The sequence below is a fragment of the Lotus japonicus genome, chromosome 5, assembly GCF_012489685.1.
Source record: "Lotus japonicus ecotype B-129 chromosome 5, LjGifu_v1.2".
In the NCBI taxonomy this organism is placed as follows: domain Eukaryota; kingdom Viridiplantae; phylum Streptophyta; class Magnoliopsida; order Fabales; family Fabaceae; genus Lotus; species Lotus japonicus.
This window is the reverse complement of record NC_080045.1, coordinates 33,157,283-33,180,271: the sequence shown is the minus strand read 5'-3', so window position 1 is coordinate 33,180,271 and position 22,989 is coordinate 33,157,283. Positions and strand designations below refer to the sequence as shown.

The 22,989-nt window shown below is 38.3% G+C and overlaps 1 protein-coding gene across 2 annotated transcripts in view; it reads left to right on the top strand.

Moving 5' to 3' along the window:
* Positions 1-200: 200 nt before the first annotated feature.
* The window catches only part of LOC130721469 (uncharacterized), a 28,039-nt gene continuing 5,250 nt past the window's right edge, over positions 201-22,989 (top strand). The window contains exons 1-17 of one of the 2 annotated variants that reach the window (XM_057572264.1): positions 201-815; positions 1,292-1,838; positions 2,379-2,630; positions 3,243-3,334; positions 5,645-5,855; positions 14,703-14,884; positions 14,998-15,219; positions 15,795-15,967; positions 17,736-17,801; positions 17,882-17,975; positions 18,090-18,146; positions 18,223-18,357; positions 19,384-19,455; positions 19,580-19,693; positions 20,011-20,172; positions 20,258-20,386; positions 20,529-20,630. In XM_057572264.1, coding sequence (XP_057428247.1) covers positions 330-815; positions 1,292-1,838; positions 2,379-2,630; positions 3,243-3,334; positions 5,645-5,855; positions 14,703-14,884; positions 14,998-15,219; positions 15,795-15,967; positions 17,736-17,801; positions 17,882-17,975; positions 18,090-18,146; positions 18,223-18,357; positions 19,384-19,455; positions 19,580-19,693; positions 20,011-20,172; positions 20,258-20,386; positions 20,529-20,630 — 3,096 coding nt within the window. In that variant the 5' untranslated portion in view covers positions 201-329. The remainder of the gene's footprint in view (positions 816-1,291; positions 1,839-2,378; positions 2,631-3,242; positions 3,335-5,644; positions 5,856-14,702; positions 14,885-14,997; positions 15,220-15,794; positions 15,968-17,735; positions 17,802-17,881; positions 17,976-18,089; positions 18,147-18,222; positions 18,358-19,383; positions 19,456-19,579; positions 19,694-20,010; positions 20,173-20,257; positions 20,387-20,528; positions 20,631-22,989) is intronic. The other variant, XM_057572266.1, reaches the window with a different exon arrangement.

Below are 22,989 nucleotides of genomic sequence, written 5' to 3'. Positions count from 1 at the left end.
CTAAATTTGCCTCTATATAAAATGGGGTGGGATGTAGATTTTAGATAAGAATGGGGTGGAGTGTAATTCTAACAAACCTTAAGGGGGTGAGTGTACTTTACTCTAAAAAAAATTATACTGCGGTTTATATTGCGCTACTCAAAGAAATTTCCGTAATTTACCCCACCCCAATTTGTTATCTTTCTTACATCTTTCTCTATACCTATCTCCCTTCTTTGACCAAAAGTCAAAACCACTATTAAACCCTTGAAACGTTAAAACCCTTTCACCTCTCCGCCCTTGTTTCCTTCCTCCCACACCCACCGGTCGGCATCAGAAATCTCCGAACCATGGAAGAAGAACAGTCGGAGCAATTCAAGGACGGTTCGGACCTCTGCAAGCAGCTCATGGACCGTTACGCCAACTCCGCCGCGCCACATCACCGCCACCTCCTCGCCACCGCCGCCGCCCTCCGCTCCAACCTCACCTCCGAGTCCCTACCCCTCACTCCGACCTCCTATTTCGCCGCCTCCATCTCCGCTGCCGCGGCATCTGAGGCGCTGGACACCGTGGCCCTCTCCGCCCTCGCTTCCTTCATGGCCATCACCCTTCCTCTCGTGCCCTCTGGCGCTATCCCCGCCGTGAAGGCGCGCAAGGCGGCAGAGGTCCTCGTGGCGGTGCTGGCGAGGGATGGGGAGGGGTTTGGCGTGTCGGGCGCTAGGGCCGCAATTAAGTCCTTGGGGGTTTTGATTGGGTTTTGTGACTTGGAAGATTGGGATTCCATCAAATTAGGTTTTGAAACTTTGCTTATTTTCTCCATTGACAAGCGCCCGAAGGTTACTTTCAAACACAATCTCTGTTTTTTTGTGTTTAATTTATATCCAATATGCATAGGTTTGATGTTAGATTAACAAAGTAATACAACGAACATTGGTGATTCGACATTAGTCTTTGCGCATGTGCCATTCCCAATTTCAGCATGGTTTTTCATCACTCAGGTTGTAGATGTTGTGGTTGGTTTGCAGAAAGCACAGATGACTCGAATATGGCTATAGCATGACACACAATTAGTACAAAATTAATATAAAAACACAAATTTTAAACCAAAAGAGAGAATTTGAGACTTTAAATAATTGCTTGAGTGATCATACAAATCAATATTATTGTAAATGTTAGAAAAATAGAACTAAAAGGGATGAAAAGTATCTGTGAAGTGTCCAGTGAGAATATATACCCAATATGGGTACCACATGGATAAGAATATCATTTTGAAGTCTCAGTGCTTCTTAGTTGGCTTATTTGCTTGTTTTAGGTGCGAAGATGTGCTCAAGAGTCACTTCAAAAGATTTTTGGGTCTCTCAAATCCTCCACTGTTATCAAGGAGGCTAGCAAGTTGGTTTTGTCAGAGCTGAAGAGATGCATTGCTTTGGCAATGAAATTAATTGCTTCCAGGACTGATAATGAGTGCAAAGGTGATGAGATTTCAAAACAAGAGCATCTGGAGGTGCTACATATGCTAAATGTTGTTAATCTGACTGCTGCTTATCTTTCTGCGAAAGTGATTCCCAAAGTTCTTTTGGAAGTGCATAAATTATTGGATTCTCAGTTCTTGGCACTTACAAGACACACTCTTAAAACTATTGAGGCTATTTTTGAAGCTTCAAAAGTTCAAAATATAGTCCTAGAGACAGAGGACATTGTAGTTTCTCTTGCTTCTTTTGTAACTTTGGGTGAAAGGAACCCCGTGGATAGCATGATTCTTGCAGCAACCTTATTAAGACTTGCAATGGACCTACTTTATACAAATCAATCAAGCTTTTGGATCAAGAATCTTCCACTTGTTTGTAGATCTATGATCGGTATGTATGCTTTACCTGTGTTTATTAATTTTTGAAATTATTTAATTGTAATCAATCTGTTTCTAGTTATATCATTCCTATCATCTCATTTGGTCTGGTTATGGTCTGCGTTATCTTATGACTTTCAATCAGAAAAAACAAGTATTCTCACGTTACCAATTGATCATGTCACTACATTAGTTAAATTAGAAATCAAAATCTATTGATAGTTCCACTACAAAACATTTTCCATGTAGCAATGGAGCAACAGGTGGTGTTTTTTTCCCTTGGGTTTCTGCTGCAGCCTGCAGGGATTTGTGGCAAGTAGTGTCCTGTTCAAATTTTGACTTTTTAAAGCATGAATCTAATGCAACATCTAAATAACTTGTCACTGGTTATCGTTAAAATGGTGGATTTTGCTGAATAGGTCACTGTGGGGTGTTAAGAAAGCTGTCCTTTATGTAACTTTCACTTCATTTTTGTAATGTTGTTTTTCTTCCCCTCTATTTTCCCTTTTCACTTATTTAATCTTCTGATTCAAGTTACCAATGCTGGACTTAGGTCTTCTAAATTTTGAGGGAAACACTGCTTCACAAGCTTCAAGTATTTTGAAGGATGTGCTCAAACATCATGTTGGTCCCCAAAGCTTATTAATTGGGACGGATCAAACAATCAATGATAGTAGTCAGGAAAGTGTGGAAGGCGATGCAATAAAATCAACATGTGAAGTTTTTGAGAATGCCCTTTCTGCTGATGGTGGAATTCCAAATGAGCATATTTTGTCAGTCATGTCTGTTTTATTTCTTGAGCTTGGTATGCAAACTGTCTGTCATTAAATTATTACTGCATAGGAAATTTTTTCTTTTCTATCTCTTTCAATCTATATAATTGGTCTCGGTTTTAGATTGTGAATAAGCAGCCTCGTAATTTAATTAAGTAATTTATTTCGATTCCCTTTGCAGATGTCATGGGATAAGGTTGTCTGATGGTATCATTTTTGTGTTCTGCATATATTTGTTTAGTGTTGATATGCAAAGATATTCGGCAACTTGCATATTCAAACATCTTAGGACCAATGTTTTCATTTAGTTTCTTTATTTAGGATTTAGGAGGTCACCATAGTTTCTTCATTGCACTCTCCCTCTTTTCTTTCTTATATTATTATTATTATTATTATTATTTTTGTGAAAAACCGAAAATATAAAAGATTGAATATTTAATTGTACTGAGCTGAGAGATTGAAGTGCTTGATTGTGATGAACTTTTTATCTGCTTTCAGTTGTTTGTTCTTTGTTAGTTTGTAAATAGGTAATGTCTTTTCCTCTGCTATTGCACTTCTTTTATCAGTAATAATTTTTTAGTTTTAAGAAATTAATAATCAAACTACATTTTTTCTTTATCTTATTCACTTGATTTTGGCTGTAGGACAATTCTCATTTGTATTCGCGAGGGATATTGTGCTTAAACTTGCTGACTCTGTGATTCATAGTTCCGGAGGCAAGATTAGTAATGAGCATGTAAGTACTGGTTTGGCTGTTTCCACATTGATCTAATATTTTTTAGATTGATCTCCCTGCCTTAATCTTGTCATTGTCTGATTCATTATGGGGTTGTTTCTCACTTATTTTAAAACTTCTAAGTTTAGTTCAGTTTATGGAGTTAACTGTCAATATATTGATTTTTCTCTTTATATGTATAAGGAAAGTCAAACTGTGAATGTAGACAATTTTAATTAAGAATTTGGTTATTTAATCTATGGCTGGCTATTTTGCTGGCAAGGTACATTGGATACTAGGTGAATTGAAAAGATGCATGATGTATCTTGATGCTGATTCACTTTAGTATCAGCACTGTCGAGATACTATCCTTGTATGTCTCATCTACCACTACTAGTGATGACAACTCTGACCCATGTTGTCTAAAGATGCGATCTTGAGTCGAATCTCACTAATAAAACATATAAGGATTATGCTTAAATAAGAATTCAAAGAAAGAAAGAAATCAAATAAAAACATGGACGAGGATTGATATAGAGAAGGAAATGAAAACATGGATGAGAATAGAGATAGAGAAGAAAATAAAAATATGGATGAGACTAGAGATGGAGAAGGTGCCACTAGTGAAGAGATTGATAAGCCAAGTGAAGATCGTCACAAGAGTTTTTTTTTGAAAAGGAAGATCGTCACAAGAGTAAGGAAGCTCTTGATAAGAAATAAGAATAAGATCAAGGGGTCATCCCAGAACTCGGATAGAGGCATGCCACACTCGCAAGAGGAAACAAACCTCAATAATTCAATTCAAAGCTTCCACCTACATTAGGATTCATGATACTTAAATAGAATAGAAACCCTAAATGAGACCTAATAGGCTTATGACTAACTTAGCCCAATACACGCCTAATTAAATTAAAAGAATTAGATGCTCACTTGAAGACCGAATGGGTTTATGGCTAACCTAGCCCAATACGCATCCAAATAACTTAAAAGAAATAACATAATAATGTTTAAAACTAACAAGGCCAAAACAATAAGAATTAAAACTAAACATTTAGCCCAATTTCTAATTAGGATATAATGTTGTATTTTCTTCAAGCTGAATCAAAGGGATTAACTTGGGCCCATTACTTCCATATCCATTGGTACTAATTGAAGTCCTTGGAGCCATTCCAATGCCTTCTCGCCCTTGTCTTCAATGGGCCTTCCTTGATTCTCATCAACTAGGTTACTTAACGACGATAAATTTTTTATTGTTAGCACAATCATTTGTGTCATTTTGATATATTAAATACTTTTTCTTGTAGGCATAGTTAATGTCTTAAATTTTCTATTTTAATTTATTAGTTGTATATTAAAACTGCAGCTTTTTTATCAAGAAAGTAATACTTATTTATTATTATATACTTCACTGTTCTCTGATTTGCAATTCCTTTCTTAATTTGGTGCTCGTATTGATTAGTCAATGATTTCTATTTTTAAGATGTTCGTTGTCATTTTAACTTAAGCCCCTTATATTTATGTTATCCTGAATCTGAAGTATTAATAACTAATTTTAGTTTTTTTATGTAAGTTATTTTATTTTCTTTCTTTTGTAGTTTGGTCCAAATTTTAATGAAGTTATTAGGAAGCTTGTTTCCTAATATATGTCACTTTCGATTTATTCCTTTATTTGGAGTTTTATAAATGGAATTTAGATGATTCAGTCGCAGAGTAACTGCCATGTATTCTCTTTCTATTCCTCAGTTTTCAGTCAATGATTAACCGGAAAATTCTGGCTTCTTCGTGAAAATCAGTTGAAATTTAATTTCTTGCTCACACGCACATGTAATGCATCAATATAATTCATCTGTACCTTGAAATTTTATAAATGTCAGCACGTAGCCGTTCATATCCGATACCAATTCTGTAGCGTATATTTCATTTCATTAAAATTAACTTGTTTATTTATCTGCTATATATTAGAATGAAAAATCATAGGTAGTATTTGGTAGATATATTATAATGTAACGGAACATAAGACATGAATTCTGTTATATGTTTAGTGTGGTTTAAAATAAAATAAAACCCGATATGAGGACAGAACAGAATAAAATTGTTTCATTTAGTTCTTTCCGTGCATCCAATTCTACCATAGACATATTCTAAAGCCGAATTCATCCACAACTCAACCCTGAAATCTCTCCTTTACGGGTATTATGGCTGGTTTCAGTTTGCACTTCCTAAAGCATTGTTTACTTTTAGTAGGCTACTATAACTATTATTTCTTTTCCAGTACAATCTAGACTAAAGCTACTCTACTGATTGCTGATTCATCTTTTCAATATTATGCAGCTTCAGAAATGTATTGGATCTGCTGTTTATGCTATGGGACCAGATAGATTTCTCACACTTGTACCTATCTCTTTTAATGAAGACAGCTATGCTTATTCAAATTTTTGGCTGGTACCGATCTTGAAGCGCTATATTTTTGGAGCATCACTTGCTTACTATATGGACCATATCATGCCTCTTGCAAAGTCCTTTAAGAAGGCTAGTCGTAAAGGTATATTGCTAACCTGTTTTACATCTATAGCTATTGTCTAAGATGTGTTTCTGTTTATAATCTCTTCCTCAACTGCACTGCTTTGAGCATGGTTTTTTTTTTCCTCTTTTTGTTTTCTTATGGCTTTGAGATATAGAGGAAGCTGGACTAGTTTTTTGTTGATTACTTTCTCGGTCTCTCTCTCTGTCTCTCTATCTCTAACCCCAACCGCTTTGAGCATGGTTTCTTTGTTTACTTTATTCCTTTTCTTTTTGCTTATAGATGGATGAAGCTGGTATGGTTTTCTTCTAATAATTGTCTCTCTCACCAAACTCTTTATTATATTTGATGTCGTTATAGCTTATATCTTGAGTGTCATATTCATGGTTATGTGTTGGAGAATATACTGTTCCACGAGTCTCATGGCTGAAGTGGTCCTGCAAAATGAGGTAGAGGGCGTTGTTAACAACAGGGTTCAAATAGCGAGGATAAATTGGGGGAATGCTTCTGGTGACTGGTGTAATTTGTGATAGGAAAGTAAGCTTGAAGGAAAAAATTACAGTATAACTATAAAACCTGCAATGTTATATGGGACTGAGTTATGTGGTAAAGAGATAACAAGAAATTAAATTTATTTTGTGTTTGTTTCGAGTTATACAAATGTATTCTAGGAAATAACTTCCCTGGAAATATAAATAGGTATGATCCAGTAATTTTAGAAAAAAACGTGTTTGGTTAACATTGGAATAAAATTATGGAATGTGGCAGTAATTTTTCATAACCTCTCTCGTTGGAAATGAAATATAAGAATGTGACTGATGTGAATAGAAGTTTTTCCCAACCCCTTTCATCAGAATATAATCATTGTAATGAGGTGTTTACTTTTTTTTCCCGGAATGTTTTATACCCAGGAAGTTGACCTCACTTAGTGGTATAAGGCTTTTGTTGTTGTCATGTTTTATATCCAGGAATGTTTTTTAATCATTTAACAAATATGGAAATATCCATTACCAACAAATATATTCTCGGGAATGTTCTTACATAACTTGAAACATACACCCTCTTAGTGTTGCAACTTGCAAAGATGAGAATATTGTGGTAGATTAGTGGTTAGATAAGACGATATAAGATTAGTAATGAAAGCATTAGAGAAAGTTGAGATAGTACCTATTATGGGAAAGATGGTAGTCTTGTCTTAGGTGGTTTGGATATGCTTGGAAAATACTTGTAGAAGCCTTAGCGGGAGCGGTAGATGACTTGGAGGATAGTCTAATAGTTAGATCTAGAGGGAGATCAAGTACAACTATAGGACAAATAATAAAATAGGATATGAAATTAAATGGGTGATCATTAGACATGATTCATGATACGATATTATGACATTGTTTGATAATGTAGCTGATCGCACTTGGAGGTAAAAGGCTTTGGTCATTGTTGTTGTTGCTACAGTTACGGTTAAGGCCAACCTGAATTCTAATATTGTATCAGAGCCAATCCTAGATCCATTGTTGGGCACTTGGGCCACCCGTTGAAATTTGAAATTAAATAATTGACTTGACCGTAGATATCCCATGATGGGGATAAGGACATTGACCTGACCTGCCCGGTAGATATCCCATGATGGGGATATGGGCATTTTGATGAATATGAAGTTTGTGACCTCCTCACTTCAAAGGTCTAGTTCTGGGTGTGAGGATGAGTGTTAAGTCCCACATTGACTAGAGATGTTGCTAATGAAGTACTTATAAAGGGAGTATTAGAGTAATATAGTTACTGCTATGTTAGTGTTACTGTTAAGTGTCATTAGGTAAATGGCTAAATGCTGACTGTGTTCTGTTCAGTTAGTTGTGCCTAGCTGGTAAGTTTGTTAGAGAGTTAGTTACATGCTTAGCTGTCAAAGCTTAGCTGTCAAGGTTAGTTAGAGTTAGCTTCTTCTGCAAGCTAACAAATCTCATAGTATAAATACTGTAATCTCTCATGTATTCATCACCTTTTCAATCAATGAAATTCAGTTGAAGATTTTCAACATGGTATCAAGAGCTGAGTACGATCCTTGAAGATCTCTCTCTCTAGATTTTCGTTTTTTTTCTTCTTTCTTCTTCATCACCATGGCTGATGAAGGTCATGCACAAGAAACTGCAGTTCCTGAAACTTCAGTTCGTGTTCCAGTTGCGGTTCTTCAACCACAATTGGCCTCTTCTTCTTTGGTTCACAAGCTCGTTCTGAAGCTTGATGATTCCAATTTTCTCTCATGGAAGCAGCACGTTGAAGGTATCGTTAGAACTCATCGATTGCAGAATTTTCTTGTTCATCCTGATATTCCTCCTCGATTTCTCAGTGAGGAGGATCGCGTAAATGCAGTAGAGAATCCTGCATATCAGGTATGGGATCAACAGGATTCTGCTTTGTTCACCTGGCTTCTCTCGTCTCTGTCTTCATCAGTGCTTCCAACCGTTGTCAACTGCACTCGGTCCTGGCAGATCTGGGAAGCTGTGCTTGATTTCTTTCAAGCACAATCGCTTGCACAATCGACGCAGTTGCGATCGGAATTGAGATCCATAACCAAGGGGTCGAAGACTGCTTCTGAGTTCCTCAAGCGAATCAAGGCCATCGTCAATGCTCTGATCTCGATCGGAGATCCTGTATCGTTTCGCGAGCACCTTGAAGCGATTTTTGATGGTCTTCCCGACGAGTATAGTCATCTCATGACTATCATCTACAGTCGCGAGTTCCCTTGCACGATCTCGCAAGCTGAAGCTATGGTTATCGCGCATGAAGCGCGTCTTGAGCGTTCTCGCACGCGTCAGTTGAGTGCGAATCCTCCGTCAGCGCTCCTTTCTCAAGCTGCGCCACCGGCGACGCAACCTGCATCGGTGTCGTCGTCTTCTTCATCAACGTCGTCGCCGGCGACCTCTGAGGCTAACTATGCTTCAGGTTCCTCTGAAAACTCCTACGATGATCGTTCCTACGATAATCGCGGCAGTTATGGCGGTTCTCGTGGCGGTTACGGTGGTCGCAACGGCAGTAACAACTCTCGTGGTGGACGAGGAGGAAATCGAAGTGTTCAATGCCAGATTTGCAAGAAGTATGGGCTTGATGCTAGTATTTGCTACCATCGTGGTTCATCATCTGGTTCTACTGGTTCTACTGGCATGTTTGGCTTGCAGCCAACTGGTTTTGGTATGCCACTGCCTATGCATTCTCAGATGATGCCTCAGTTTGGATTCTCCCCATTTTGTGGTGTTCCACAATTTGGTGTACCTTCTCAGTTTGGTACATCACAGTATGGAGGCTTTCCAAACATGTTTGGTCAATTTCCTCAAGGTTTAGGCATGGGAAATTTTGCTCAGCAGTTTGGTTTCCAACCATCTGGAGGTTCACAGTGGAACTCTTCTCAGTTTTCTGGTGGATCAAGACCTGGAAATCCTCCAGTTAGAGCTCCACAGGCTATGCTTACTGGACCTACTTCATCTACTATTGGTACTAACACTCCTGCTGCAGCAAATCTTAGCTCATGGTTTCCAGATTCTGGAGCTACACATCATGTTACCAATGATGCCTCAGTTGTTTCTGACAGTGTTTCCCTAAATGGTAATGATCATATCTACATGGGAAATGGACAAGGTTTGCCTATTATTTCTGTTGGACATGCCTCTTTTCCATCTCCTTATCATAAACACACTACACTCACTATGAATAATCTGCTTCTAGTTCCTAACATCACCAAGAACTTAGTTAGTGTAAGCAAGTTTGCTCGTGATAATCATGTCTTTTTTGAGTTTCACTCATCCTATTGTGTTGTCAAATGTCAGGAAACTTCTAGGGTTTTGCTCAAAGGAACTGTTGGTCCTGATGGTTTATACAATTTTGAAGGGATGCATGTTCCAACCCTTCCTCCAGCTTCATCTGTTTCATCTACATCTGTTTCACCAGTAGCTGCTCCATCTGTCTTTTCTGCTTCAGTTCCTTTGTCAAATGTACCTAGTGCTAGCTCATCTTCAAGTGTACCTAGTGCTAGTTCATTTTCTCTTGTGTCTTCTGTTAATAATGTAGATCCTACTGCCTATGACTTGTGGCATTGTAGGCTAGGTCATCCTCATCATGAGGCTTTACATTCTGCTTTGTCCAAATGTAATATATCATTGTCTAATAAAGCAAAATTTTCTAAATGTTCAGCTTGTTGTGTAGCAAAGTCTCACAAGTTACCCTCTTCCTCTTCTACTACTGTTTATGCTACACCTTTAGAGCTTGTTTTTGCTGACTTATGGGGCCCTTCCTCCATTGAGTCTTCTTGTGGTTACTCTTATTTTTTAACTTGTGTTGATGCTTACTCTCGTTTCACATGGATTTATCCACTTAGGCACAAATCTGAAACTTCCTCTGTTTTTCTTAAGTTCCAAGCTATGGTAGAGTTAAGGTTTAATCTGAAAATAAAGGCTGTCCAAACAGATAATGGCACTGAATTTAAACCTTTACAATCTCATTTTGATAAGCTTGGCATAGTGCATCGATTGACATGCTCCTACACACACCATCCAAATGGTAGTGTTGAAAGGAAGCATCGCCATATCATAGAAACTGGCCTTTCATAACTTGCATTTGCTAAAATGCCTTCTCAATACTGGGATCATGCATTCCTGGTTGCAGTTTTTCTTATTAATCGTCTTCCTACTGCTGCTTTGGCCAATGAGAGTCCTTATTTCAAGTTGTTCAAGACTCTTCCTGATTACAAGATACTTAGGGTGTTTGGTTGTGCTTGTTATCCTCACTTAAGGCCTTATACACACTCTAAGCTGTCACTCAGGTCCAAGGAATGTGGGTTTGTTGGTTACTCATCATCTCATCAAGGGTACAAATGCATGGATGGTGATGGTAGGATTTTTGTGTCAAGGGATGTTATTTTTGATGAAGTTAAATTTCCCTATCCTACCCTGTTTTTCTCTGCTGGGTCTGATTCATCTGCACAAGGGATCACTTCAGAAATTCCTGTTTTAGCTCCTCAAGTTCCTGTTCAGCACAAGCAGCCTTTTCAAGGTCAAGACTCAGTTGCAGCCTCTTCTTCTGGGAATTTTTCTCAGGGTGAAGCTTCTGTTCAGCAACAATCTCCACCTACACCAGCAGCTACTGCCACTGAAGTAGCTTCAACTGGTTCTTCCTCTTCTGCTCCTATTCCTCAGCCAGTGGGAAATACTCACCCTATGCAGACAAGAGCAAAATCTGGCATAGTCATGCCCAGATTATTTCCAACTTTACTGCTCACTCAAGCTGAGCCAGCTACCACCAAGCAAGCTCTCAATGATCCTAAGTGGTTAGCTGCAATGAAGGCTGAATATGATGCATTGCTTGCTAACAATACATGGACATTGGTTCCACTTCCCAGGGATAGGAAGCCAATTGGTTGTAAATGGGTTTTTAGGGTGAAGGAAAATGCAGATGGCACCATCAATAGGTATAAGGCCAGACTTGTGGCCAAAGGTTACCATCAAGTCAAGGGGTTTGATTATTCAGAAACCTTTTCCCCTGTGGTGAAGCCTACTCATTCTTTCCCTGGCCATTACTAAGAGGTGGCATATTCATCAACTTGATGTGAATAATGCCTTTTTAAATGGAGCTCTTCAAGAGGAGGTATACATGCAGCAACCAAGTGGATTTCAGCATGAAGACAAATCTCTTGTTTGCAGACTTAACAAAGCTCTTTATGGCCTTAAACAGGCCCCAAGAGCTTGGTTTGACAGATTGAAGTCAGCCCTTGTGAAGTATGGTTTTAAACCAAGTAGATGTGATCCATCTCTCTTTACTTTCTACACTCCAACTTGCTGCATCTACATACTAGTCTATGTAGATGATATTATCATTACAGGCAATTCCTTGCCTCTGGTTCAGAAAGTAGTGCAGAACCTCAACTCTGAATTTTCCTTGAAGCAATTAGGCCAACTTGACTACTTTCTTGGTGTTCAAGTGCATCATCTTCAGGACAGGTCCTTGCTTTTGACACAAACTAAATATATAACTGACCTTCTTGAAAGGGCAGAAATGGGAGAGGCCAAGGGGATCTCTACTCCCATGGTTAGTGGAGCAAAACTCAGCAAATATGGAGCAGATTACTTTGCTGACCCAACTCTCTATAGATCAATAGTTGGTGCTCTCCAATATGCAACTTTAACAAGACCTGAGATTAGCTTTGCCGTTAACAAGGTCTGTCAGTTTCTAAGTCAGCCTCTAGAAGAGCATTGGAAGGCTGTTAAAAGGATCCTAAGATACCTTAAGGGTACTCTCTTTCATGGCCTGCACCTCAAGCCTTGTAGTTTGCACACTCCAGTCCCTCTTGTGGCCTTTTGTGATGCAGATTGGGGATCAGATCCTGATGACTGGAGATCCACCTCAGGCTCTTGTGTCTTTTTTGGTCCCAACCTTGTCTCTTGGAGCTCAAAGAAGCAAACCCTGGTGGCTAGATCGAGTACTGAAGCCGAATACAGGAGCCTAGCTAATACCTCTGCTGAACTGTTGTGGGTTCAGTCTCTTTTGCAGGAGTTGCAGATTCCTTTTTCTCCTCCTAGGGTGTTTTGTGATAACATGGGTGCAGTGGCTTTGACTCATAACCCAGTTCTTCACACTCGCACTAAACATATGGAGCTTGACATCTTCTTTGTGAGAGAAAAAGTTCTCAACAAGTCTCTTTTTGTGCATCACATTCCTTCTGTTGATCAGCTGGCAGATTTGTTTACCAAGGCTCTATCACCACTTCGTTTTGAAACTCTTCGTGGCAAACTCAATGTGATTGAGAAATCACTTTCTCCCCCACCTTGAGTTTGAGGGGGCCTATTAGAGTAATATAGTTACTGCTATGTTAGTGTTACTGTTAAGTGTCATTAGGTAAATGCTGACTGTGTTCTGTTCAGTTAGTTGTGCCTAGCTGGCAAGTTTGTTAGAGAGTTAGTTACATGCTTAGCTGTCAAAGCTTAGCTGTCAAGGTTAGTTAGAGTTAGCTTCTTCTGCAAGCTAACAAATCTCATAGTATAAATACTGTAATCTCTCATGTATTCATCACCTTTTCAATCAATGAAATTCAGTTGAAGATTTTCAACAGGGAGGGCAATTCTTACCTCTAAGCTAGCTTTTGGGGAAACGTTAGGCCCAACCCAAATTCTAATAGTTAAACTATTTCATACACGAATCTAATTAGTGTAAGTGGATTTGTATCATTGTATGTCATTTTATCGTACTAACTGGTACACATCAAAACAATTTGTGATTCTTTATAAAAGTCTTATCATTTGAGAATCTGTTTTCTGTTTTTATTCTTTTGGGTTCATCTATAATTATTGAAGTGGTATGTTGTTTTTATTTTCTAATCGCCTATGTTTTGGCTCATGTCAAAGTATATATACCTATCAGACTACTGAATTGGCTTTTGCACATTGATCATTTGTTGAATTGTGGCCTCAACACTGTTAGCCACGCGTTAGAGAAATCCAATTTCACGTTAATCTCAAGTCTATGGAAATTTAGACAATCTAACAATATTTTATTTGATATCTTTGTTAGAAATATAATAAAAAAATCATTCATGCATGTTAGAAATATAATATAAAACCATTCATGTTTCATTTACCTAACAACTTGAGCTTTTGGGATAGAGTTCGATCCTTGTTGCCCCTATTATTCTAATAAACAAGGCTGAATTTTGGCACATGGTAGGTGGGTCTGTGCTTTGTCCGCTGCTTTAACCACAAACGGACTCTTGCGTGAGAGGGTGTGTTAGAAATATAAAATAAAACCATTCATGTGTCTTTTACCTAGCAACTTACATTTTTGGGATAATTGGTACATGACGATGTGCCTTCTTCACCCAACAGCTAAAACCTTTAGGATAATTGGTTCATGACAAGGTATCAGCGTCTTTACAACCAAGTGATCTAGAGTTTGATTTTGCCTCCATTATTCTTTTTAAATGTTGAATTTCAACGCAAGATAGATGGCTTGTGCATTGTCCACATTTCAAGCCCAATTGGCTCGTGCATGAGGTGGTGTGTTAGAAATATAATACAAAAACCATTCATGTGTCTTCTCCTTCAACTTAAGCTTTTGGGATAATTGGGTTTATTAACAATCTTCTTTTGAATATGATATATTTAATTTATAAGTAAATATCAATGTCAAAATTACAGATCTATGATTTGTGTGCATGATCAATATGCTAATAGCACAATATCCAGCTGCTAGAAGCAGAGTAAGTTTGTCAAGACTTACTCTTGGAGTAAACCCTCTATTTATGGTTGTTTGATCATATTATCTCCTTTGGCGTATTCACTTTAAAACACAATGAGAAGTATTTTGTCTTGAACACTCAAATATGACTTGACACTTCAAGGGCACCAAAATTGTAGTAGAATAACCTCATTTAGTTTAGAAGTAACTGCTTTCAAAGTGAAATTGAAATATGAAAGGGTGTACCATGTGAGAACGTGGGAAGTAAGAGCAACAAATCTTGAATATACAAGCATACATGGACGGTGATGTTTAATATTCTCATATGCAAGTATCCTGAATATTTTACATTGCCTTTATTTGGCTATTTGCGTTGTGTCTAGTGTCCGTGTTGGTATCCATGTTTGGTAAAAAAGAGTTAATGGAGATTTTTGTCCTTGTAAAATGAGCGAGTTTTGGTTTTCATCTCTTGCTGAAAAAAAGTTTGCATTTCATCCCTACGACTAGTTAATTTGGAATATTTGCTAAAGTAGAGAAAAATATATTTTTCTCAGTTTTGCAGACATTTTTACTTTTGTCCATTCAATGCAACTCCCATTTTAACGACATTCACTAATTTAGTCAATGTTTTGTGCAATTTTTTACCTGTTTTTTTTCCAGTAAAAGATCCAGGGACTAGTCAAGATTTGCTGGCTCGTGCCTATGAACTGTGGGGATTGCTGCCCAGCTTTTGTCATCATGCGACTGATACTTACCAAAATTTCACTCGTCTCTCGGATGTCCTTGTTATTTTTCTTAAAAAGGACCCCTCCATGCATGAAAATGTTTCCAAAGCGTTACAGGTCACACTTCAATATACTAGAGGCTATTGTAATTTGGTGGTTATATATATGTGTGTGTGTGTGTGTGTGTATATATATCTTTCAATTGACTTGTGATTATGAATTTTGTGTAGATTCTTGTGAACGAGAACAAAGCTGCACTTAGCCCTAGAAAGAACGAGTTAGATTTATCTGCAGAACATGATTCTTCGTTAGAGTTCGGCATGCAACCTGCTTATTCAAAAAAAGCTGCTACCAGAAACTTAAAGTCTTTGACATCTTGCTCAAATCGGTTGCTTTACATTTTATCAGATATATTTATCACTTCACTTCCTCAAATGCGCATTTCTTTGAAGGTTACACAGTTATTACTTATTTTACTCATGAACTGTAATTTGTTATCATGAACCATGTTTTGTTATATCACCACATTGTAGGATTTGGGAACAGGGGTTTCATCTGTGAAGATAGTCTTTTGCTTAATTTTATGGTCTGGTCTATTAATCATGCATATGTACTCGAGTTGTATCACCACATTGGTGTAGAATTTGGGAATAGGCATCAGTAAAGCTAATCTTTTGCTTAATTTTCTGGTCTGGTCTAATCAATCATATGTACTTGGATTCTATCACCACATTGGTGTAGGATTTGTGAACTGGGGGTTTCATCAGTAAAGCTAGTCTTTTGCTAATTTTCTGGTCTGGTCTATTAACCATTCATATGTTATTGGATTCTATCACCACGTTGGTGTAGGATTTGGGAATTGGGTTTTCATCAGTAAAGCTAGTCTTTTGATTAATTTTCCGGTTTGGTCTATTAACGATTCATGTCTCTCCACCCAATAGCTTAAGCTTTTATATAGTTAAATTCATACTATGACAATACTTTAAGTAATTTGAAATAGTTTTTTCTTTTCTTCTTTCATTTTTAGGGTGCAATCAGGTGCCTGGCCTCTATCACTGATTCTTCTGTAACGAAAGACGTTCTTATGTCTCTGTTCAAGAGGTTGCAGTTTATAGATCATGAAGAAGAAGCTGAAAAATTGACTAGTAACAGTAGCAAGCTTGATAGTGAACCAAGTGATGTGAAGGAATATGATCAAAGGTAATTTTGTCTGTTGCACTTGACATTATATTAGTGTAACATTTTTGTTTTGTAACCAAAGTTCGAACATGTTATTGAGATCCCACATCGACTAGAGATATGGCCGAGTAGAGCTTATAAAGACTTGAGCAATCATCACTTCATGAGCTAGCTTTTGGGGTACAGCCAGAAATTTATGATGGTATTAAATCACATCCTAGATCCTTGAGCCACCTACTATTGTTGCAGAGTCAACGTGACCTTGCTGATTTGCCAGTGCAATCTACTTGGTCCCTTGTTTCGCAGAGCACTATACCTGGTCTCACATATCGAGTGCATGGAAAAAATTAGTCTTATAATCTCCATGTTCTAGATGTCCAGTCCTAGGCGGGAGGGGGGGGGGTTGTATTGAGATGCCACATCACCTAGAGATATGGCCAGAGTATACAACTTATGAAGATTGGGCAATCATCACCTCATGTGTTTGCTTTGGGGGTAGACTTAGCCCTAACACTAACTTTAAGAGGTGTCATAAGTAAACAAGTATATCTTCTGCCAGCTTTTTATCTACATTATTTACAGAATCTGTGTACTCGAAGCAGTGTTGTTAATGGCGGATAGCGTAGCGTAGCGGCAAGGCCAAAAAATGCTATAGCGCTATAGCGTGTAGCGCTATGGGGGCTACGCTGATTTTTTTTTTTTTACATATATTCCATCTAATTATACTGTATAATATATATATGGTTGCTCAAAAATGATAGAACTGAAATTATATCTCACTCACACATAATTGATAAATAGCGCTGAAATGAGATGGAGAAGGAGAACAAAACATTAACAGAGAAGAACAGAAAATATAGTATGGAAAACAGAGCATGAACAGAGCGTGGAAGAAGTAGAATAGAGATGGAGAGCAAAAGACCAAAGAAAAATGAGAACAGAGATGGATAATAGAGAAAAATAAGATGGAGAACAATGAAATATGAGATTGAGAATATAGAAAATCAGAAAAATGAGAGAATAACAGAGAAAAAGGAGGAAGAAGAAACATAGGATGAAATAACCTCAAACAACAGCACTTTCTCGCAGGTGTGGGGAAGAAGGAGCTTAGGAATATCACAAACCTGAAGTCGCCGGAAAATTCGCCGGAGGTGGTGTGGGTGTGAAGGAGAAGAAGCAACGTGAAGAGGAAGAAGAAACAGAGGTAGGAAGTGAATGTCGAGAACTCTGTACGGTGAAGAAACAGAAGAGGAAGAAGAAACAGTGTGTAAGCTTCATTAACCGATGGGAAACGACCATTCTGCCCTCAGTTTTTTAAAAAGCTTCATTAACCAAATGAGAAAGACCATTCTACCCTCAATTTTTAAACCTAAGTTGGGGTAAAAACGAGATTTCGCCCATCATCACTTTCCCTTTCCTCCATCGCGCCGCTATTGCGCTGCACCAAGTGCGATTTTCGCCGCGATCGCGGACGCTACCACCGCGACGCGAAATCCGCGCCGCTACAGCCTCCGGCGTCGCGCCCATCCGCCGCTCCGCCACGTACCGCCGCGATGGCGGCGCTATAGCCCGCTATTGACAACACTGACTCGAAGGATGGTAGTCAGCATCTTGTTCAAACCTATAACTTGTGTGAGGGGCTGGTGCTTCAATTTTAGAGAGTTGGTTCATGGAACTTATGTCAATTGTTTTTCTACAACTGGATGACAATAACCAAGATTTCTGTTTCTTGTTGATCTTGTTTTAAAGCCAAATTTCTTATTTATTGGGTGATATGAATATGGTTCAGCTTTGACATCATCCTGAACAACAGTCTGTCTCTTCCCAATTTGAATTGGTCACTCTGGAAACCTAGGTGCTGAAAACATAACTCCTGTCTTTCAATTTTTTGTTATTATATAGTTGATAATTTTCCAGAGTCACTTTATTCTTCAGGTGTCTGATGTTGGAAATAGCATCTTGTCTTGTTGAAGGAGCCAACGATAATCTTATTGAGATAATTTATAATTTAACTATACAATCATTTCAGGTGATTTTCAGAGGTTGAGCAATCTTTTTTTACTGTTATTATGGTTATGTTTTTATTCTTTTGACTAACCTGTATAATTTTGACAAATTTTTTTTATGTATGCTTGGTATGTAGGCAACTAATGAAAGTGTTCAGCATGAAGCATACAGCACTTTGAGCAAAATTTTGGAGGTCTGCATTTGCATAGAATACTTCTGTTTCATTTTCACCTTATTATCTATCTCAGTACTGTTGCTGAATATTGCAGGAGCACCCATGTTTTTCTTCTCCTCGTTATATGGAGCTAATTGATTTATTACATGGTCTGAAGCCTCCAACTGCTGTTTCAACTCTTAGAAGTCGGTTTGCTTGTTTTCACAAGCTAATGGTACAGACAGTAAAGGTCAGATTCCTTATTTATGATAATATTCCTTTTATTTATACATCTAATTTATGTCAATCTCCATATGGCTTAGATATGAAGATGTGTAGCATTCTTCAAGAAACTTCTTTGCCATATATGCTGTTTTTTTTTTTTTTTTTTCAGAAATCCATTTTCAGCTTTCATCTCCTCTGCCAAGTTCGTGTGAATCATTTTCAATTATTGATGTATCTAATCTAAACTAACCCAAGCTGTGTAGCTAGCCTGTCAATTTCATGACTTGTGACTAGTTTCGGTCTAGTTCCATCTTAGCTTCACATTGAAAATTAATTTGGTTTGATTATTGTGCTAATATACTTGTTTTTATTTTCATTTCTTTCTATTAATAGTGATTTAAATTTTAAAATTCATATGCGATTAGCACCTTTTTGAATAAATAAATTGGAACCATGATTTGCTCTGCTTCTGTCCACTTAATATGAAGTAGGCTTCCAGAATTTAGGTTGTGACACATGTTCCAACCATAATATTTTGTGTGTTTATCCATTTTAAGTTGGTTTTTATTTCCTTGTGGTTATTGAACATTGAAATAGGGTTAAGAAATGTCCATGACATGTTTTTAGGCCCAGTTTGGAAGAGCTTATTTGAGCTTATTTGACAGCATAAGCTCTTATACCAGTGTTTGGGAGAGCTTATGCAAACAGCTTATGGCCTGCCATAAGCTATTTTCAGCTTATTTTCATAAGCTAATCAGGATAGCTTATGAAAAACAGCTTATGCTTATATACAGCTTATTTTTTATTTATTTCAATAAATTTTTAAAAATAGCTTATAAATAAGCACTTATGTCATAAGTGCTTATGACCATAAGTGCTTAATTAAGCTGTTTTTCCAAACGGGGCCTTAATATATAGTTTTTTTGCTTATGCTCTTGCATATTCAAGCAGTTACTTGCTGAGTTTTGATTGGGAGGAAGGTGGGGGGGAGGGGGTGCTGCTAACTTACGATTTGCACTAAAGTGGTCTTTTCTTTATATGCATTCTGCAGATTAGTTTAGAAGAGGAGGATAACTCAAAGGCTTTTCTTATTCTCAATGAAATCATTCTCACTTTAAAAGATGTAAGTATCAAAGACATACGTTTTTTAATTCCTTTGTTTAGCTAGGTCTTCCATGTGTTGTTGTATCAGTAAGGAGATGTGATTGTTGTACTACTACTGATTCGTATATAACGGCACTGTGTAGGGAAATGATGAAGCTAGGAAAGAAGCTCATGATCTACTCTTAAATATAAGTTCTAGCTTGAGAGACTTATCATTTGCAGGTCCCATTGAACCATATCACAAACTAGTCAGCATGGTAAGTGCATTCTTGATTTTAATTTTATTTATCTTTATCAGAAAATCACTAGTTTCTACTAGCCTGCTGCTAAACATAAGGTTTCTTTTTTCTCAATCAAGTATAACTTGAATTTTCCACAATTTGTTGTGCATTATTCAAGTTTTCTTTCAATCCTGTAATTACTAGACCAATGCAATTTCCACACTACATTGTATTCAGTTGATCTTATTGTGCGTTAAAAATATTTATATCATACCACATAATAATTAGAGCTGATAAAATGCATTTTCTGGAATGTATTATGAACTTAATGAGCTTATACTCTGAATATACAGATAATGGGATATCTTTCTGGCTCATCTCCCCATATAAAAAGCGGAGCAGTTTCTGTGTTGTCTGTATTGGTATATAAAGATGCAAATCTTTGTCTCTCCATTTCTGGTCTTGTCCCTTCTCTTTTATCTTTGCTTCATACCAAAGACTTGGAAATCATAAAAGTGAGTGTTCTCCTATTTTTTCAAGATTAGATGACTGTTTTGCGCTTATTTGTTATTATTTGGAGTTTAATCTTACGTATAACAGGCTGTCTTGGGATTTGTAAAAGTGATGGTATCTTGCTTACAAGCAAAAGAGTTGCAGAATATTCTTTCAGATGTTGTTACTGAAATCGTCCGGTGGTCATCTGTTTCAAGAAATCATTTTAAATCAAAGGCATGTCCAATTTCTAATATTAAGCTCCTAATCATAAATATGCATGGGTGTGCTTAAATTGATACACCTGTACAACATGAATTCATTCATTCGTATGTTTACTAGATTGACCCATAAAATAATGGTTCTTGGTTTTCCACAGGTCTCTGTCATATTTGAAATCTTATTACGGAAGTGTGGTTCTGCTTCTGTAAAATTGGTTACCCCAGAGAAGTACAATGATTTTCTCAAGGAAGTTCTAGAGGTACTCCTTTTAATATTAATTAAAGGACAGCAATGGTACTACAACTTAAGTTTGATTCGAGCCTAGCCATATGTTACGGTATCGTATGCAATGTCATGAAAGTTACTTACACGGGCTTAAAATTTCACACCAAGATTAAGCTCAAATTTTTTTTTTTTGCTACATCGGAAAATAAACAAACATAAACAACTACAAAGCCGCAAAACGATCACCCATAATGAGGATCTCTAAGTCCAATGGCGGAGAATCAAGCACACAAAAGGGCACCGTAGGGGAAGAGGCTCCTTTCTTTGCTAACCAATCTGCCGGCTTATTACAATCACGCGAGACTCGAATCAGGGAGACTGACCACTGCCTGCTAATAAGCTCATGAATGTCATCCAGGATAGGTAGGCACCTCCTACTCTCTTCATCCTCCAAAGACTTCAATAAGTCAGCACAATCAACATTGCATATGACATCTCTGAAGCCCCAATCCCAAACCAACTGCAAGCCAAGCTTTAAGGCCCAAGCTTCAGCCAGGAGGGCATTTCCCGTCGTTTGGAAGGCATGAAACCCACGCACCCAGTGTCCCTGGTCATCCCGCACAAGGCCCCCAGCACCCATACGCTGATCCGGCAACCAAAAACTACCATCCACGCACAGATTTATTTTCCCAGATGGAGGCACCGCCCACCTGTTGCACATCCAGTTTTCAGTCGTTGCAGCAATGTTATGATCCAGGAACCGAGCCACTTCATCATGCTCATGGCAGATGCGCCTCCATGCTTCCTGAATCAGCCATGGCGAGGTTTCAAAAACCATATTATTTCTCCATTTCCAGATTCCCCAGCAACACATCAGGAACTTCAAGCCATCTGGTCCCTGCGCTAGTCTTCGAACCCAGTTCTGGCAGTCGCTATCCATAAATCCCCTCCATCGCAAGGCTCCCGCCATCCTCCAAATCTCTCTGGAATGCGGACAATCTCTCAGGCAATGGAGAATGTCTTCCACCGCCGCTGAACACCGGCCACAGGTCGGCGAATCCGCCATATTACATCTGAATCTGTAACGATTCACCTGGAGGGAGTTATGCAATACCAACCAGATAAACAATCGAACTTTTTCAGGAATTTTCAAACGCCAAAGCCATCGCCAATCCCCTTGAGGTGTTTCTGGTTGGTCCTGCTGACGAAGCCATACATATGCCTCTCTTACCGTGTAGCACCCTTTGTCGCTGGGATCCCAAATCCAAGTATCTCGACGCCCCTGAATCAGATTTGGCTTCACTTTCTCCAGTTGTTCCACCACCTCAGTTGGCATAACAGTATATAAGTTGCTCACGTTCCAAGCTCCATCTGAAATAACATCCCTCAATGATAAGCTAACATCATGGATGTCCACGTAAGGGACCATGGTGGCAATTTTTCCGCTCCCACTCCAATCATCATACCATAGGGAAGTTGTGCCATCACCTAGACGATACAGGAATCCATTCTTCAATTGATCCCGCGCTTTAAGTAAGCCCTTCCACACATGAGAATCTGACGGTTTCGATTGGACCTGTAAAATTGAAGACTTACGCAAATATTTATGTGTTAGTGCTTGAACCCACAATTTATGGGGTTTATGGAAGATACCCCAAATTGCTTTGCCAAGTAAAGCTGTGTTTGCATAGTTCATATCACGGAGTGCCAAACCTCCCTCATCCTTAGGTCTTGCCACATTATGCCAACCCACGAGGTGCCACCCTTTTCCCCCTTGATTATTTCTCCAGATGAATGAACGCATGATCTTGTTGATTCGGCTTGTCACACTACGAGGAAGGTAAAAAACTTGCATAGCATAGGTTGGAATGGAAGCTATAACTGACTTTGCAAGGCACACTCTACCTGCTAGGTTCAGCATATTCATTTTCCATGATCCCAACTTGCGTTGAATATTTTCAAGGAGGAAATCAAAACTCTGCCGCTGAACTCTGCCTCCTTTAAGTGGAAAGCCCAAGTATTTTCCCAAGTCATTGACAAAGGGAATGGGAGCAATACTAGAAATCTCAGCTTTCACCTCCGCTCCTACACCTTTGGATGTGATAGCCTTTGATTTATTCAAATTAATTTTGAGACCAGAACTGTCACAGAATAATTTCATGGTGGAAGCCAGAAGGTTCACCTGATTTGTTGACGCTTGGCAGAATAGAAGCACATCATCCGCAAAGAAAAGATGGGAAATTGGAGGACCATCTTTGGATATCCGAATAGGTTTCCAAACACCGTCATCAACCAGGCTTTGAATAGAGACCGATAAGCGCTCCATGCAAAGCACAAAAAGGTAGGGTGATAGCGGATCTCCCTGTCTAAGACCTCTCCCCGGCTTGAACTTA